Source organism: Myxine glutinosa, chromosome 12 (genome assembly GCF_964187855.1).
Source record: "Myxine glutinosa chromosome 12, kmMyxGlut1.1, whole genome shotgun sequence".
NCBI lineage: Eukaryota > Metazoa > Chordata > Myxini > Myxiniformes > Myxinidae > Myxine > Myxine glutinosa.
In genome coordinates this window covers 51,879,854-51,901,161 of record NC_136272.1, presented here as the reverse complement: position 1 = coordinate 51,901,161, position 21,308 = coordinate 51,879,854, and the positions used below count along the sequence as shown (strand labels likewise).

Here is a 21,308-nt window from a genome sequence, read left to right as displayed (position 1 = left end):
CAGCAATTGTAGATGTGAAACAAGGGTTCATGGTTAACATTCCAGGTAAGAGGTAGTATTGGACATATATACTGTTTACTGTGATGGCTGCGGACATCGCCTCTGGATAAGTCCGAGAGGATTGCGTGTTTTTAAGAGACCACGATCGCTAGTCGCCCCAGAACTTCCCGCGAGATTCCACACCCAGAGTCTTGTTACCATATGCAAAAGCCCGAGTGCGAGCGGGTACAGTGCCAGTGGTTACGTGACAGATTTTAGTCAGTCGGCTGAGCGGAACAAATGTCACAATACCGCATCTGAGATCAAATTTACAAAATGAATCTGAGCTGGCTCAGCAGTCTTATGCCACCATCAGAATAAGTCAGGACACGGTTTCCTAAAGAAATGGCCTTTAGTTCCAGTAAGAAAAATGGAGGTTTTTACAATGACAGGCAAACAGGAAATTCACGAGAGAAATCATTGGAATAATGTATATGTGCAACAATCACAGCAGGTATACAATGTTATTACCTCTGCCACCAAAGGTGAATGGAGGTTATGTTTCCCAGAGGAATGGAGGAATGGAGGTTATGGTGAATGGTTTGTTTGTCTGTCTCTCTGGCTGTCTGTGAACAAAATATCTCAAAACGTTGTGGATGGATTCAAACAAACTTTGGCAGAGATGTAGTGTATGTGACAATGATGAAATGATTAGATTTTGGTGAAGATTCGGATCCGGCTAGTAAAATGTTTTAAGTGATTTTTCACAATTGGGAGCTAGGGCCAAAAACGATACATAGCAGGATTCTCAAAAAGTTATGGATGGATTTGGACGAAACTTGTTGGACAGGTGTGTGTGACAAGGACCAATCAATTCGATTTCGGTGAAGATCTGAATATGGATTCGGATATGAGAATTATTTCATTTTTAAGTGATTCTTCACCATTGAGAGATCGGGGAAAAAGCGATATATAACATGATACGGTATTATAAAACGTTATGTACGAGTTATGACTAAACTTAGTGGACGAGTTGGTTAGGTGACAAAAACAAGCCGATTAGATTTTGGTTCAGGTCCGAATCCAGATCCGGCCTATCAGTGGGATCCAAAACATAAACTGTTCAGCCTGGCGGAGGTGCCGTTCTAATTCCCTATGCAACAGACTCGCCCTCCGGAACCCTGTGAATGACTTAACACTCTACATTACAATATGCCGGCATTATGCGTCTGATATGGAAGGGAGAGATGGGTGATTGGCAAAAAATAATGGGATGAATGATTGGTGAAGACGAGATGAGATAGAAAGAAATATATGTGGGTAGGATGGACCCCATGCACACCTTACACTTGTTGACTCTGGCTCCCACCTTAATGACACCAGGATCCTACACGCTTGCTCCCTTCCTCTCCTGCTCATTGCACAGGTATTCACTGGCGTTTGTTTCCTCATGCTGTAATGACGTCATTAATGGCACATATCTAATGCGTCTCCTGACAGACTCCTTTTGGCCTTTTAGAGTTTATGCCCATGCCCTTTGGGTTACGCAACGCAGCACAAATTTTTCAGCGCTTCATCTATGAGGTCATCTGGGGTTTGCTTTTCGTTTATGCCCACATTGATGATCTGCTCATAGCCAGCGAGAAGATCAAGGAGCATGAACAGCATTTGCAGCTCGTATTCACTCACCACAGTATGGCGACATCATAAATCCTGCCAAATGTCAGTTTGGGCGTCCTCATTACAATTTTTGGAGCAATTGATTGACGAGCATATGGCATCCATCCACTGGCTGGCAAGGTCAAGGATATCCAGGATTACTTGCAGCCAACATCAGTGCACAAGCTACGGCAGTTTCTGGGCATGGTGAGTTTCTACAGGAGGTTCATCCCAAACTGTGCAGACACCCTTCATCCACTAACTGACCTCCTCACACTACGCGAGAAGGAGCCAAAACGACTCCTCACACTGGCACTTCTCGTCCATATGTTCCTGCTGAGTTCAGAGGCACCATATTTGATGCTTTGCACAATCCATCTCATCCTGGTATCAGAGCAATGCAGCATCTGGTAACTCAACATTTTGTCTGGTGTGGAACGAACTGCGATGTGAGAAACTGGTTCGGAGACTGTTTACGGTGTCAACGAGGGAAAATACATCGTCACACGGTAACACCATTAGGTACCTTTGCATCTCCTGATGCCTGTTTTGAGCACATGCACATTGATTTAGTCGGTCCTCTTCCACCATCTGGCGGTAACACATATCTACTCATGTTGATCGTTTCACTGGGTGGCCGGTAACTATTCCAATACCTAACATAACGGCGGAGACCATAGCCAAAGTTTTTCTTTCCAAATGGGTGGCAGTGTTTGGTGCCCCATCTGTTATCACCACTGATAAAGGACGACAGTTTGAGTCCACACTTTTCAAAACGCTGACTGAGTTACTTGGAAGTAAATGCACCAGAACTACTTCTTATCACCCTACTGCAAATTGGCTTGTCAAATAGTTCCATCGACAGCATAAGTCCTCACTCAGAGCACAAGCAGACCCACATTGCTGGATGGAAAACCTACCGGTAGTGTTTTTGGGCATTCGTGCCACGGTGAAAGCTGATCTGGGGTGCAGCGCAGCCAAGTTCGTTTTTGGATCAGCACTTTGTCTTCCTGGGCAATTTGTTGCTCCGACGAACATTCACACCTGTTTAGACCCGAGCAATTATGTGGACAAACTGCGAAGGACAATGAGTGAGTTACATCACATCCTCGCCAGATCTCAGCAGAGTTCCGCACATCTGCCAAAATATATTTTGTCATGTACCCATGTCTTTGCACATGACGACACTGTCAGGGTTTTTCTGCGATCTCTCTACCGTAGCCCCTTTCGAGTCATTACCAGAAGGACAAGTTCTTCATCCGTGATTTTAATGGGAAGTCTGAAATGGTCAGTTTAAACAGACCCAAGGCTACTTACATGGATAAAGAGACCGATACAACTCATCCTACTGCTATAGCAGAATAAACTCCAGCTTTTTTATATTGAAGATTCCAGTCATGGGCTTTATAGTCCTCATTGAGGCCAGGCCTTAATTAAAATAATTGTATTGATAAATGTGAGGGAAGAGAAATAAAAGAGATAAGTAAAGGTGAGGAGTGAAAATGAGTAAGAAAAGTGTATGATGTTTGTTTGCAAGAAAGAGAGATTAAAGCTAGGCCGGTAGATATAGTCTGAGTGAGACAGAAAGTAAGACCGGCAATCCTGACACGGAGAGTGTAAGATGGTTCCGGGCAACACTTTAACGCTCCTAAGTCCGAACGGTAGTACTACCCCGGGTGGTTGCTATCGACAACCTACTACCTAAAAAACCGGTCCAACCGGATGGATGTTTTTTTATGAGACGCCATCTCCTTACTGGATGGCTCTTGGCTCCCAAAGTGAGCTCATCTGCTCTTCAACAGGTATTGCTTTTAGTCGTACAGGGTGTCACAGTCACCCTCCCTACTGGCAAGCCGGTGAGGGTATTCGGTTAAGTCGCCGACTACCCGACCATGCGGCAGATAGCACAGGGTTGGTTACATGTTAGTTGTTACCAGCAGCAGTCAAGAAAGAGACTGACCTGCCTAAAGACTAAAGAAAGAGCTACATTGACTCCCACTCAATGGCTCTGCCACCGCCAACTACATTAGACGTGAAGAAAACTCGCTCCAGCAGATATGTCCATTGGCCTAATATAAGGGATTTGTGCAGACATTCAATTAGGACTGGTGTCTACGTAGTGTGTTCAAAAAGTATCCGACCTTTATTTTTCGTGCGTAAAAAAAAGAGAAGCTAGGGAGGCGTTGATTGGTGCACGTATGTAGGCGATCCTAATGCGCACGCGTGAATTTTTTCCCACCTGCAGAAGCTGTCATTCGACGGCAGACCGCCGATGAGTGAGGACATGTAAGTGAGCGCCGTCGGATTTTCGTTTTTGACAAAATGACGGAAAAACTTGAACAACGCTACTGCATCAAATTTTGTGTAAAGCTTGGCGATTCCCAAGTGGAAACGATCCGCAAGATTCAACACCGTTCATTCCATTATGAAGGAGGATTTGGGCTTCAGGAGAATCTCAGCGAAGTTCGTACCAAAGCTGCTTACGATTGAGCAGAAGCAACTCCGTTTGGAGATCGCACAGGACATGCTGGAGACTGTGAACAGCGATCCCAGCTTCCTCAACACAGTGATCACTGGCGATGAGTCCTGGGTTTATGGGTTCGACCCAGACACCAAGTTGCAGTCATCACAATGGAAGCATCCAACATCCCCGAGGCCAAAAAACACAAAATTTGATGCAGTAGCGTTGTTCAAGTTTTTCCGTCATTTTGTCAAAAACGAAAATCCGACGGCGCTCGCTTACATGTCCTCACTCATCGGCGGTCTGCCGTCGAATGACAGCTTCTGCAGGTGGGAAAAAATTCACGCGTGCGCATTAGGATCGCCTACATACGTGCACCAATCAATGCCTCCCTAGCTTCTTTTTTTTTACGCACGAAAAATAAAGGTCGGATACTTTTTGAACACAGTAGTACATAATTATCAATCGTCTATCTTTGGTCATTGATTTAGGGGGGAGGTGACATTAATTTTTCTTTACATTTTGCGAATACTGCTAATAAAGGAAATGTGTGAACACCATTAGCCAATCAGGAGCGTCTTTCCAGAGAGCCAATCACTGCAAGGTACACGCAGAGAGCCGGTCTGGCTGACACGTTTTGAGCTCGAAGTGCGCTTTTCCTTGCAAGACTTTCATTCTTATTCACACAACACGTCAATATTCAATAGTGATGTTTGTTCGACACCACCAAGACTTTTGTTGAGCGAGGCGGATTTCGTTTGTTTGTTTGAACAACCACGACGACGACAACGAGTCTTCTCTTCTGCTTGCCATCTTCGACGCCATCTTGAAGCAATGGCGGCCCAACTGCCCCAACACCAACCTTCACCTTCTTCTTCTTCTTCACCATCCGCTGCGCAGACGCCGGAAGGAGCATCATCAACCGGAAGGAGCATCATTAAATCTGAGTGAGATTTATTTTCACTTGGTTTAATCACTGTCATTATTAACCAGCACGCTGGATCATTCTACAATTATTCCACTTGTTCAAAATGGTGAGCTTTATACAGGGGATTTGTCAAAATCATAGAATCTCTTGTTGTTGGTCCAGTGTCTTCTGCAGTGAAAGCAATTCTGCAGATTTATGTATGTCGCCTCTAAAGTTAGGTACAGTTTAAAATGGAAGGAAAGGACAAAATATCAAAGAAGGAAGCACGAATGGGCGCATAATAGAAAAAGGGAAAACGGAACGAGATAAAAGTTTGCGAAATGAAATAGAAACGGAAGTCGAGTAAACGGGAAGGAAAACGAAAAAGGACATTTTTTTTTTTGAATATGGGGTACGGCATCTATTTATTACGTACGGAAATACGTCTCCGTTTCTTTCCCACACTCAGTCCAGTCTTCACTTCAATCTTCAGTTTTGATTTTCCCATCGTGTGAAGTGCGTCCCGTAAACGGTCCGACGTGTCGACAGAGGAACACTGGACGCTTTGATACTTCAGGTTGAGGCAAAACGAGTAGAACTAGAAGGGTAACCGAAGAAGGAGCAAATCACGGGATAAATATTGAAAATGGAACGAAAAAATGTATTCGGCTGAACGCGAGCACCCGGAGACAGGAGTGAACGGTGGCGCTGTGTATGAATGAATTGTAAGTGGGTGAAGGATTTTTCGAACGAAAAACGAATGATTGAACGACTGCATGGTGTGTTGTGAGTGCAATGTGAGTGCAGAGTCCACCCTGAGTGCGCCATCCGAGGAGGCGTTGTTGCCTCTGCCGGCTGGTCCGGCTCCAGCGTTTCCCTTGTTCGCTCTTTCGGCTCAATCCTTCCGTGTTCCTTCGTCGGATCCTCCCTGGATCGGTCAGTGCTGCCGACATGATAGCTCAACCCAAGTACAAGAAAGACAAGGAGATCGTGTCGGAATTCGAGGCGCAAGTTAAAGGTAACGCGCGGCGTACGTGCACGGATAAGGATAACCGTGCACCTCCGAGATCCTCCCTGGGTTTACCCCCCCCCCCCCCCCTCCCCACCCCACCCCACCTTTAGCTGTCCCCCCCTCCCCTCGGGTTTAACCCCCTCTCCCCTTCATTTTAACCCTGCTTTTCTTGGGTTTAATCTCCTCTTCATTCCTCCCACTGGTTTAACCGCCCACACCCCACCTCCCCCTTCCCCTCATCTTGTAAAGCCCACCCCTCCCCACGACTGGGTAAACACCCCCACTCCCCATTCCCAAGTTAACACCTCCTTTCCCCACGAGCTGGATAACACCTCCCCTCCCCACGACCAGGATAACACCCCCCCCCCCTCCCCACGACCAGGATAACACCCCCCCCCCTCCGCACGACCAGGATAACACCCTCCCCTCCCCACGACCAGGATAACACCCCCCCCCTCCGCACGACCAGGATAACACCCCCCCCCCTCCGCACGACCAGGATAACACCCCCCCCCCCTCCGCACGACCAGGATAACACCCCCCCCCCTCCGCACGACCAGGATAACACCCCCCCCTCCCCTCCCCTCCCCACGACCAGGACAACACCCTCCCCTCCCCACGACCAGGATAACACCCCCCCCCTCCGCACGACCAGGATAACACCCCCCCCCCCTCCGCACGACCAGGATAACACCCCCCCCCCTCCCCACGACCAGGATAACACCCTCCCCTCCCCACGAACAGGATAACACCCTCCCCTCCCCACGAACAGGATAACACCCTCCCCTCCCCACGAACAGGATAACACCCTCCCCTCCCCACGACCAGAATAACACCCCCCCCCTCCCCACGACCAGGATAACATCCCCCCCCTCCCCACGACCAGGATAACATTCCCCTCCCCACGACGATCAGGATAACACCCCCCCTCCCCACGACCAGGATAACACCCCCCCCCCTCCCCACGACCAGTATAACACCCCCCCCCTCCCCACGACCAGTATAACACCCCCCCCCCCTCCCCACGACCAGGATAACATTCCCCTCCCCACGAATGGGAACACCCCCCTTCCAAACGATGGGGATAACACCCCCCTTCCAAACGATGGGGATAACACCCCCCCCCCTTCCAAACGACGGGGATAACACCCCCCACCCCACGACTGGGATAACACCCCCCTCCAAACGACCAGGATAACACCCCACCCCCTCTGCACGACTGGATACCACCACCCCCCCTCCCCCCACCCCCACTCCACAATCGAGATAACATCCTTTCCCCCCACGACTGGGATAATATCCCCCTGCCCATGACCATGATAACACCATCCCCTCCCCCCCCCCCCCCCCCCACTGTACGACTGGGTTAGTATGCTCCTCACCCCCACCAACTTAGCACTCCCCTCTAACCCCACCTGGTTAATACCTCAAACCGGGGCGCTTCTCCTCTCCCCCTCCTCCCTCCCTCCTCCCACAACGGCATTGACGGATACTCAAACCTTCCCTCACCCAGCCAGGTTCAAATACCTCAAATAGGTTAATCCCTCAAAGTGGACCCATCCTACCCCCCCCCCCCCCCGTCTTCCCACCGTCATACCCCCCCATCTTCCCACCGTCCTCCAACCCAACCAGATCACCCACTCTCCCCCACCATAACCGGATTACCTCCCTCCCCCTAACCAAATTACCTCATCATCCCCTCCAACCGAATCACCACACCACCCCACCCCCAACTGAATTTCCCCGCCTCCATTCCCTCCCTCATATTCTTCCCCCCAACCAGATTATCCTGCAATTCTCTCCCCACAACTGGATTATGCCACACCCCCACCCCCACCGGATTATCCCACATCGGTTCATCCCACACTCCCCCTCCCCCCCAACCACAGATTGACTGACACTCCACCTCCCCCTTTCCACCGTCCACCCGGATTGATCCAGACTCATACCCCCCGACCGGGTTTATCCATATCCCTCCACCCCTCCCCCCCCGCCCCTCCCCCACCACCCCGTCCCCCAAACTGTATTGGCCAACGTTAATAAATATAAACTTTGTATATTTGATTAAGTGGATTGTGCATTCTGCAAACAGCTAAATAAATCAAGTGAATCAAGAATGATTTATGATTATTTAACAGTTAATGCAGGTGCTGTGCAGTATAGTAATTTTAATGTAAAACACTGTCAGAAGTTATTTCATAAAAAGATTGTTTGCATTCTCCTAGGTTGCTAGGGAACGCTAAAACACAGAGTTTGTGATTCGAAGTGGAAGATAAACATTAAGGGATTGATCTGGAACTTATAAACCCAAATGGAAACAAACACTGATTTTTCATATTCTTGTAGCTGCTTCCACATTGCACATCGTTAACACTGATCACAGCCAATTTGAGAAAGTTATCATCATGTTAAGGTATCATCTTTCATATTTGTTACGTTTATTGAATTTTGATTGTCTAATGGGCTGCAAGAGAGATATCTATTATATCTCTGATCTAAGTTTGATTCCTGACTCCATGATAAACACAGAGCATGCAGTGCAGTTTAACAGTCATTTTGCACACTTTTCAAAGATTATGAATAAGGGATGCGTAGCCTGGTGTTGGCTTAGCGGTTAGGGTGCCGGCTTGGGATCCGAGGATCCTGGGTTCGAATCCCGGTCGATCGCTGAATTAACGCCAGGAGGGTTGACTCAGCCTGTCATCCTTCCGAGGTCGGCAAATTGAGTACCAGCTTGCTGGGATGAATGATCCCGGTGTGTACCCCGGTTTAGAATAGGTACACCGTATCCCTGCGCATCGTAGGAGCGTGACCAAGGGTTGGCGCCAGGAAGGGCATCCGGCCATAAAAACATTGCCTCAAACAGGGAACCATGATTGTCATGGGGCCCGCAAGGCTAACCCCCGCTCTAGCGGGGAAAGTGGCCTTAAAACGATCATTCATTCATTCATTCATTCACTGGGAACAACGCATGGTGGTGGCTTATCAGTTCAGGTGGCTGCCTTGAAATATTGCTGTCTTGAGTTTGAGCCCTCGTCGTGCTGTTAAATAACACCAGGTGGGTCGACTTGGCCCGTCATCCTTCTGAAGTCAGCAACACGAGTACCGGGTGACTGGTAACAGGGGCACGGCATCAGCGGTACATCCGTGCTTCCAGAAGTGATTCAACCAGCAGCCACATGCTGCAAAGTATAAATTCAATTTCCAAAAAAAACAACCAAATTCCACCTCCTCCAGCTTCAACAACAACTAACTTCCAGCTTCTCCCCCTGACTGTTTCAAGGGGCAGGGCCCGAACAAACCTCGCTCAGCTGAGAGTCTCCACCCCCTTTTTGTACGGTGTATTTTGCCACCGGACGTTGAAAACAAACCAAAAAAAACCGCAGGAATAAAAAAATTATTGCTTTTTTGATTATTTTAGCAACGTCATCTATATATCGACGAAGTTTGAATGTACGGCCTTATTTATGCATTCATCCTGATGAGATAAAGTGTTTTTTTCTTTATATCTGCCGTTCCGAAGCTCACGAAGTTCCCAGCAGTGTGGATCGTGAGTACTGGGAGAATATGCATTCAGTAAAATGTTCTGAATGTTTGTTTTATATAAAAAAGTACCTGATACAGAGACCAGACTAGATGCGTAAACATGCAACACTTTAAAATAAAATATGCACTGTACTGTACACCTGTCTATAAACGTATACGATAAATGTCTATAACGTATGTCTATAATATATCTATAAACTATAAACATAAATATATGTCTGTAACGATAAATGTTTACAGATTCCTACCACTCACTGTACATTATCTGTATACGCCAAAAAACCCACAGACACCTCTCTAATTATACTGCCAGAAAACAGACGCACACCAGCTCACTTGGGGAGCGATCGCACCCACGCAAGGCCACGTGTTGTGCCATTGCCTTAGGTCACGTGACCCTCTGTGACAAACGGAGGCAACGGGCCAAATTTTGTTTCTGGGTATTTACGTTTACGGACATTTTTGTGATTTTTTTTTCAACTTTTTAGCCTACCTAGCAAGTACTAAACGTTTATATGAGTAAAGGAATTGTTAGAAAGAGCTTTATATTTACCCTGTGCTCACGAAGCGAAAAGCAGGGTTAGGCATCCGGTTGCATACGTGTGTCGTACATGTGCCGTACGTGCGTGTCTGCATTTTAAAAATTCATTTTCTCAGCAACCGTTGGGCCGATTGACATGAAATTTTACCTCAGAGCGCCTCTGCCTGTAGATTTTTTTGCTGATAATTTTGACGTCATAATGGACGCCATCTTGGAAAAATGTTACACCTCTATATCTCCCAAACTGCTTAGTGGAAAAAATTGAAACATGGCTCATTGTCAAGTACACCCCATGGGGAACAAGACATGTTAATGATGATGTCATAGGTGCCTCCATTATGACATCATTCGACAAGTACAACGCTTGATCTGATCAGTATGCAAAAAAAATTCCTCTGCAACTGTTAGTCCGATGAACACAAAAATTTCAGAATATGTGCGGCTCTTCCTGTACAATTTTTTAATGATAATCATGATGTCATAGGTCACGTGGTACAGACGCCATCTTGGAAAAACCAAAAAATGTTGCACCTCTATAATCTCTAAAACTGGTGCATGGAAAAAATTGAAACATGGCTCATTGTAAAGAACTCCATATGGGGAATATGTGTTGTTAATGATGACATCATTGGTGCCATAATTATGATGTCATAATTTGACAGGGACAACGCTTAGTCTGATCAGTTTGAAATGTATTGAGCGTGATCTATGCAACAATTATATCAGAGAATATAAATTTATGATGTCATCGCTCACGTGGTCTGGCAGCCATATTGGATCAAAGAAAAAAAAATGTTCAAAAACAGAAGAGTTGGCTCGCAACAAGTTGACTGCGCAGGGTAAGTATTATGTGAATACCATCTAGTTTATATGATGCATACGAGTGTGCCAATACGTTTTGGAGGGGGCAGGGAGGCGGGTGTGGTTTTTATGGGAGAGCCTTAGTTTGTACCACCCATATGCTTTATGCAAATGGCAGTGATTGCTTTTTGGAGGGGAGAAGTCTTATTTAGTGAGGGGGTGGGGGGGGGTTTAGAGAAGGTCGGTCATTGCTGGGTGATTGCTGTGGCAGAGCCTTTGTCAGTACCTCCTCCATACTATAATGTATGTGATTGTGACTGCTTTTTGGAGGAGGTTGCTGGATGGTGGTGGGTGGTCGTGGTTGTTGTAAAATAGCCTTGGTTAAGTATCACCCTTATGCAATATGCATGCCCTTGTGACGTGCTTTATGGCAGAGGGGATGGTTTCTGGGGGAGAGCCTTGCTCAGTCAGTACACCAGCCTTATGCTATCAGTATTTTTTGAGTGTGTGATGATGTGTGGGGTGTGGGGTTGTTGCTCTGGGAGAACCTTGGATTGTAACTCCCCTATACTGTATAAACATATGGCCGTGGTTTCTTTTTGAAGAGGACAGGTACGTGGTATTTGTTGGGAGAGAGGGAGGTCAGTTGTTGCTCGGGAAGAGCCTTGGTTAGTATCACCCTTGTGCTCGATGCATGTAGTTGTTTGTGACAGTGCCTTTTAGAGAAGGGGTTGGTTGTTGTAGGAGAGCCTTGGTTTGTCCAAACGATACTATATGCACATGTGATTGTGCCAATGCTTTTTGGGTGCTGGATCCAACCTCCTCCCCACCATCTGAACCCCAAGTACCCGTCATGGCAGCAATGTGCAAGCTGACAGAGCCCAATTATGATGCGAGCCTCGCCTGCACGCCACATGAACCCCACTCTCCTTCTATGCCGTACGTGCTTCCAACAAACCGTTGTGTTTAAATGTGCCAATGTCTGTTTCTCTGACAGCACCTTGTACTTGTGCTTGTACTTGTGCACACAAATCGTGGACATGGAGAAGCAGAAACAGTTATTGCATCAAACGGTGTTTTAAAAACAGTTGCGACATTTGGTTTTGATCATTCACATCTCATTCTTCCAGATACCACAATGTGCGGTTTGTGGTGCAGCCAGCCAGGTTATGATTTGCAGAAATCTGCGACTCAGGTGTCATCTTTAATGTTTGTTTCTGCTGGATGGAAGTGTGGGGTGGTGGTTTTGGGGGGGTTTGGGTGAGGATCGAACAAAAGTCCAGTTATTTTGACAATGTCCCTTTTGGCCTGGCGAGTTTGCAGCCTGGAAGGTTCGTGAGGCCTGTTGGATTGCAGGTGTTGTGTTTTCAGTTACACGACATATCAAGTAAGGGAACCCAGCCAAGCACTTTCTATCGTAAATACCATGCAAACAAAGGTCTGGCATTTATTAGAGGAACTCTGTTTCTTTCTACTCCCCCCAACCCACTCCGCTCCCCCACCCCACACACTTTCGCTGAAAATACTGGTTATTTGTTACTTTGAATTGTTTGCATTTCTTTCCCTCTGACCAGTGCGGTGAGTAAACATTATTGTTTTCAACATGAGGTGCTTTGCAATGGCCGGTAGTGTTTTGTGATGTCGAGACTTTTTGACGCTCATTATACACACATTATACATGTACCATCAACACCACTTCTTACATTATACATGTACCATCAACACCACTTCTTACATCATACATGTACCATCAACACCACTTCTTACATTATACATGTACCATCAACACCACTTATTACATTATACATGTACCATCAACACCACTTCTTACATTATACATGTACCATCAACACCACTTCTTACATTATACATGTACCATCAACACCACTTCTTACATTATACATGTACCATCAACACCACTTCTTACATTATACATGTACCATCAACACCACTTCTTACATTATACATGTACCATCAACACCACTTCTTACATTATACATGTACCATCAACACCACTTCTTACATTATACATGTACCATCAACACCACTTCTTACATTATACATGTACCATCAACACCACTTCTTACATTATACATGTACCATCAACACCACTTCTTACATTATACATGTACCATCAACACTACTTCTTACATTATACATGTACCATCAACACTACTTCTTACATTATACATATACCATCAACACTACTTCTTACATTATACATGAACCATCAACACTACTTCTTACATTATACATGTACCATCAACACTACTTCTTACATCATACATGTACCATCAACACTACTTACATCATACATGTACCATAAACACTACTTCTTACATTATACATGTACCATCAACACTACTTTTTACATTATACATGTACCATCAACACTACTTCTTACATCATACATGTACCATCAACACTACTTCTTACATTATACATATACCATCAACACCACTTCTTACATTATACATGCACCAACAACACTACTTCTTACATCATACATGTACCATCAACACTACTTCTTACATCATACATGTACCATCAACACTACTTCTTACATCATACATGTACCATCAACACTACTTCTTACATCATACATGTACCATCAACACTACTTCTTACATCATACTTGTATCATCAACACCACTTCTTACATCATACTTGTATCATCAACACTACTACCTGGACATGCAATGGCTGTATGGGAACCGCACACCTCATGCACCATCAACACTACCTTGAGAAACTTGAGTGGTGTCGTATGCTTCCGATTGTGAAATATTTACAAATGAATTAAACATTACACCAAATCACTTAAAGTACTACATTACACATATACCATCAACACGACCAATATTATACATGTACTATCAACACGACTAACATTATACATGTACCATCAACACGACCAACATTATACATGTATTATCAACACAACTAATATTATACATGTACTATCAACACGACTAACATTATACATGTACTATCAACACTACTAACATTATACATGTACCATCAACACTACTAACATTATACATGTACTATCAACACTACTAACATTATACATGTACCATCAACACTACTAACATTATACATGTACTATCAACGCTACTAACATTATACATGTACCATCAACACTACTTCTTACATTATACATGTATCATCAACACTACTAACATTATACATGTACTATCAACACTACTATCATTATACATGTACTATCAACACTACTAACATTATACATGTACTATCAACACTACTAACATTATACATGTACCATCAACACTACTAACATTATATATGTACCATCAACACTACTAACATTATACATGTACCATCAACACTACTAACATTATACATGTACCATCAACACTACTTCTTACATCATACATGTACCATCAACACTACTTCTTACATCATACATGTATCATCAACACCACTTCTTACATCATACATGTATCATCAACACTACTTCTTACATTATACATGTACCATCAACACCACTTCTTACATCATACATGTATCATCAACACTACCTCTTACATCATACATGTATCATCAACACTACTGACATCATCCATGTATCATCAACACTACTTCTTACATTATACATGTGCTATCAACACTACTAACATTATACATGTACTATCAACACTACTAACATTATACATGTACCATCAACACTACTAACATTATACATGTACCATCAACACTACTAACCTTATACATGTACTATCAACACTACTAACATTATACATGTACCATCAACAGTACTAACATTATACATGTACCATCAACACGACCAACATTATACATGTACCATCTACACTACTAACATTATACATGTACCATCAACACTACTAACATTATACATGTACCATCAACACTACTAACCTTATACATGTACTATCAACACTACTAACATTATACATGTACCATCAACAGTACTAACATTATACATGTACCATCAACACGACCAACATTATACATGTACCATCTACACTACTAACATTATACATGTACCATCAACACTACTAACATCATACATGTAATATCAACACTACTAACATTATACATGTACCATCAACACTACTAACATTATACATGTACCATCAACACTATTAACATTATACATGTACCATCAACACTACTAACATTATACATGTACCATCGACACTACTAACATTATACATGTACCATCGACACTACTAACATTATACATGTACCATCGACACTACTAACATTATACATGTACCATCAACACTACTAACATTATACATGTACCATCAACACTACTAACATTATACATGTACCATCAACACTACTAACATTATACATGTACCATCAACACTACTAACATTATACATGTACCATCAACACTACTAACATTATACATGTACCATCAACACTACTAACATTATACATGTACCAGCAACACTACTTACATTATACATGCGTCATCAACACTACTAACATTATACATGTACCATCAACACTACTTCTTACATTATACATGTATCATCAACACTACTTCTTACATTATACATGTATCATCAACACTACTTCTTACATTATACATGTATCATCAACACTACTTCTTACATTATACATGTACCATCAACACCACTTCTTACATCATACATGTACCATCAACACCACTTCTTACATCATACATGTACCATCAACACTACTAACATTATTCATGTATCAACACTACTTCTTACATTATACATTTATCATCAACACTACTTCTTACATTATACATGTACCATCAACACCACTTCTTACATCATACATGCACCATCAACACTACTTCTTACATTATACATGTACCATCAACACCACTTCTTACATCATACATTTACCATCAACACTACTTCATACATCATACATGTACCATCAACACTACTTCTTACATTATACATGTACCATCAACACTACTTCTTACATTATACATGTACCATCAACACTACTTCTTACATCATACATGTATCATCAATACTACTTCTTACATTGTACATGTACCATCAACACCACTTCTTACATTATACATGTGTCATCAACACTACTTCTTTCATTATACATGTACCATCAACACCACTTCTTACATCATACATGTATCATCCACACTACTTACATTGTACATGTACCATCAACACTACTTCTTACATTATACATGTATTATCAACACTACTTCTTACATTATACATGTATCATCAACACTACTTCTTACATTATACATGTATCATCAACACTACTAACATTATACATGTACCATCAACACTACTTCTTACATCATACATGTACCATCAACACTACTTCTTACATCATACATGTACCATTAACACAACTACTTACATTACGTGTGTCATCAACACTACTTCTTACATTATACATGTATCATCAACACTACTTCTTACATTATACATGTATCATCAACACTACTTCTTACAATTAATTAATTATATCAAACCAACACGGGTGATGAGATCACATCAAATCTAACAAGATTTACTCACATACTGTACATCACATAAATCATGTAAGTTTAAGTTCCGTTTACAATTGAATAAAACTGCATCGTCATTTAGACACAACCAAATTGGTTCAACAGCACCAATGACGAAAATAATCATAAAGCATCTCAGCATTCCTAAAGGAACTTACCCCTGTCCAACCAGAATACAGAGCAAAATGAGAATGCTGATCGATCCGTCCTAATATCACATCAGCCAACTACGATCAAATCTGCCTGTTATTGCAATGGAGACCACGTCCCTACATCGTGAGAAATGAAATGGCGGAAGCTTTCTGAACATACCAGATGTGACATATGGGAGGCGACTCCGTCAGTCTTTAGTTGTATGTGACGTATGGGAGGCTCACAAATTAATCACTTATACACGGGAGGCTCGGAAATTAATCACTTATACATGGAGGCCCGCAGATTAATCACTTATACATGGGTGGCTCACAAATTAATCACCTGCAATACAGATACAGGTAATTTTATTGCCATATGTAGCACCCATGAATATCACAGAATGACACTGGAATTTATTGAATAAGAGTGCTCTCAAATAAAAGTATAATTTGACAAAAAAGAAAGGCAGACATATATAAATCAAGATTCATGGTTTAAAAGTCGTACCACACTATAACCACCTTTAGAGGCCATTTTTCCCCGCAGAGCAGGGGTTGGCCTTTTCCAGGCACCTTGGTCCCCTTTTTGAAGCAATGTTTTATGGCCGGATGCCCTTCCTGCCGCCAACCTTGTAAGTCGCCTCTTGCGACACAGGGAATTACCAGTAAACTGGTACTCAATTTGCCGACCTCGGAAGGATGACAGGCTGAGTCAACCCCCCTGGCGTTAATTCAGCGATCGACCGGTATTCGAACCCAGGATGCTAGGATCCCAAGCCGGCACCCTAACCGCTAAGCCAACACCAGGCTAGAACCACACTATAAACCACCGTTTAGGTGGCTAGAACCACACTATGATAAAAGATATTCCCGAAACAGTTTGTGGATGTTTTAATACTGCAGTACCTGCGGCCAGAATGTCATGGCTTGAACATGTTAAATGCAGGATGACTGGAATCTTTAACAACATTACATTATACCATCATCTCTGCGCTGGCCCCAAACAGCATGTCTGAGCTGCCGTGTCCCACCGCACACCCCGGGAAAGGTGATGATTGCAGCCCGGAACCCAGACTATTAGGTTAGGGTGCCAAGACAAGTCCAGCCCTGATGAGGTGTTCGCAATCAAGCAACAAATGGGGAAGGGGGAGCGTAGGAATAAGGACAGATCAAGGCCCCAAAGAGGTGACAGACTCGATCTTCGGACAAGATGACACTCCTGAGAGGCTCCTGAGACCCAAAGGCGCAAGACTGGACCCCAAGGCTGGAGAGAGAAATTCTTGACAGACTCCGAGACTCACTGTGACTCTCTCGATGTTTGTATATCCCACGCTTTTATTTGCACCCAAAATCGCAGGCTCGGTCTCTATTGGCTGGCACTTTCGGGTCCTCCGTACGTCACCTATCTCCTGAGAAAAGTCCTTCGTGTCAGCTCAGGCTGACCTCTCTTGCGGATTGGTTCGGCCGTGACAGGTCTTGTACCCTTTCTGATCCGACTTCGTCTGTGGCCGCTTCTTAACGGGTTTAAGCTGGTTTTGAGAGGGTTCCAGGAACAGACCTGACTCTGGGAATTCAGTGACCTAACCTGTTTGAGGAAGTGGGAGGTGTTGTGGCAGCGCCATGGGAAGCACTGAATGGATGTGCACTGCACCAAGAGCGTGAAGGATAGAGAGATGGAAAGACAGAGGAGGTGGAGGAGTAGTGAGAGGATGAAAGTGAGAGAATGAAGAATAGAGAGAGAAAGAAGTTAGATAGGTGGAGGAATGAGCATACACAATCGTCTATTTAATACACTCGCAACGCATATCTACTCACATGCACATACACATTTCTTGTAAATTTAGTATTACAAAACATTTTGTTTCTAAAGATATAATTTCAGAATTGTTTATAAAATATGCTGAATGACGAAAACACAAATGCCCAATCCTCGAATGTCATGAGTGGAAACCCCACGTCATTGCCTCAATCTGCTTTAAACTAAATCTCTCCATGTTTTCATTCCAAACAGCCCCATTCCAATAACAAATTTATACTCTAGTATCAATAAAACAAACAAAAAAAAATGTTAAAAATACTCATGATGTCAGTATTCATATTCATGATGTGGAATAGGGTTCGGAGATATGGAGGTGCAAAGTTTTTCAGTTTTTCCAAGATGGGGCCAGTACCACGTGACTTGTGATGTCATAATATTATCATTAAAAGTTTCTACGCGAGGATGCGCTCTTATGCTGAAAATTTCGTGTCAGTCGGGCCAACGGTTGAAAAGAAAAGAATACTCACGTTCTGTGCGGACAAACAAACAAATAGACAAACAGCCAAACGAACGGACCCAAATGCAATACTCTGGTGAGGGTAAAAACCGATATTATAATAATTGTATTGAGAAATTAACGAAACTTTCCACCCAACTTTGGATGGATAATAACGGCGTTGTTCGGATGGAAACTCAAAATCACGGTTGTATTGAGATATTATCAAACCAGCGAATGTTCGTGATTGTGTTTACTTCCGGATTGGGCTGAGGATAACTAATTGAGGACTACCTCTGAGCTTGGTTCACATGGGTCTTGCTTCATATCAACAATCAAGTCTCGCTCCTGTCTAGCCCAGGCCAATCCGCCGGCAACGGCACAATACTAGCAAGAAGAATGAAAAAAACCTGTTGAGTTGACCGACCGGGGGTGGCATCGTGTTTCAGCAATTTCTTAGGCTTGTTTCCCAGGTAGTGAGCCTGTTGATCAAATAGAAATGCTGATGGATCAAGTGGTCTTTGCAAACAACATGATTTTTTGTAGGAACATACACTTTGATGTTGAATTTGGTTTTGATTAAGTTTTTCAACCACAAAGCACACTATACTTGACGATTTTTTCATGGGTCAGGGATGCAAAAAAAGACTTCTTAGTTCTCTGGGCAAATTTCTCAATGATTCAAACATTTAAAAGCTTGGCAAATCGGCATCTTGAATGCTAGAATAACTTGTGATGAAATGTAGATGTATATATGAATGAATGATCGTTTTAAGGCCATTTTTTCCCCGCTACAGTGGGGGTTAGCCATGCGGGCCCCATGACAATCATGGTTCCCTGTTTGAGGCAATGTTTTTATGGCCGGATGCCCTTCCTGACGCCAACCCTTGGTCACGCTCTTACGATGCGCAGGGATACGGTGTACCTATTCTAAACCGGGGTTCACACCGGGATCATTCATCCCAGCAAGCTGGTTGCCGACCAGCTCAATTTGCCGACCTCGGAAGGATGACAGGCTGAGTCAACCCCCCTGGTGTTAATTCAGCGATCGACCGGGATTCGAACCCAGGATCCTAGGATCCCAAGCCGGCACCTTAACCGCTAAGCCAACACCAGGGGTGTATGTGTCTGTCAATGAGTTTTGCTGGGTGGTGGATATGTTATACAGTAATAAATGTGAAATGTGCATGATTTTATGTATTATCATATGATGGAATGTGTGATGAGAGTTATAAATATGGGATGAGACATGAAATGCTCCAGCGAGTAAAATTTGAATAGTCATGTTGCATTGATTGGTTGATTGACTGCATGTACACAACTGAGGTTGTGGATATACTGATGGAGGTAATCTACTGATGTGGAGCCATGATCGAGGTCGTGGATTGACCGATTGGAGAGGTTCAGAGCTGAAAGGATCGAGGAAGAACGGTGCCCAGCTTATGATCCATGCAGTCTGGAAACTAGTCAATTGCTTACAGGTTAAGGTTCTTAATTTAGGTAAGGGCACATTGTTTGGAAATTTACAATTTAAATGAAGTTGATTATCGGATTTTGTGAAATTAACATCATCTACAGCAATTTTTAAAAATTGTATTAGTGTGTGTGTATGTGTGGGTACGTGCACGCGTGTGGGTACGTGCACGCATGTGGGTCGCCATTTTTCGCAGATGGCAAAATGGATCTCCATTATACTTTCAGATGTTAATCAGTGAGTGCCGAGTGTTTTAGATTTAAAAAAATTGAAAACAAGTAAACGATAAAACATGTTTAAGAGCAACACACCTTCATTTAAAAAGTTTTAAATCTTTATTTTTTTATTTTTTTACATTTTGTTTAATTAAAATTTTATTGATGAAAATGTACCAGAAAAGAGGACCATGGGCCAAATTTCAGCTCTCTAGGACGTATGGAACCTAGAAAACGAACGGCTCAAAGATTTTAAATGGGACAAATAAACAAAGTTCAGATGAAGTTAAATAAAAGTGTGTAAAAAATAAATAAATAAATAAATAAAAAGGATTTTTTGGATTAAAAAAAATCGCTCCATTGTGTCTAAGCCTTTGTAGTTTTGAAAGGTGATATTATTTTTTTGAAAGGTGATATACGTGAAAGGTGATATTAAATGATCCGTGACACCCCATTCCAAAGGCTTCCACAAAAATAAAAAGAATTTTTTTTTTTTTAAATTTCTTCAAAATGTTAACAGGATTTTGAACCAGACAGCACCAGAAAATGCTGGGTATCCTTGGTTGTAAATAAATCAATAAAAGAAAAAGCCACTTCTGATTCTCTCCAAACAGTTTTCGTGACCTCCGACCTGCCACGTATGCATTAGTAAGAAGTCTGACGTTCCGTTTCGAGGACAATTCGTTTGTTTACAAAATAATGACATTTTCTTGGTGAAGTAAATGATGAAAAAGGGAATTATTTGTTGGATGGAATTGACAGAATAATTTGTGTTTATTTTATTATTTTACTTATAGGGTGTGTTCAGT

The 21,308-nt window shown here is 43.1% G+C and overlaps 1 protein-coding gene across 3 annotated transcripts in view; it reads left to right on the top strand.

Moving 5' to 3' along the window:
* The first annotated feature begins 5,485 nt into the window (after positions 1 to 5,485).
* The window catches only part of LOC137437815 (SLIT-ROBO Rho GTPase-activating protein 1), a 174,966-nt gene continuing 159,143 nt past the window's right edge, over positions 5,486 to 21,308 (top strand). The window contains exon 1 of one of the 3 annotated variants that reach the window (XM_068132461.2): positions 5,486 to 6,024. In XM_068132461.2, the coding sequence (XP_067988562.2) occupies positions 5,958 to 6,024 (67 nt within the window). In that variant the 5' untranslated portion in view covers positions 5,486 to 5,957. The remainder of the gene's footprint in view (positions 6,025 to 21,308) is intronic. The other 2 variants (XM_068132463.2, XM_068132462.2) reach the window with 2 other exon arrangements.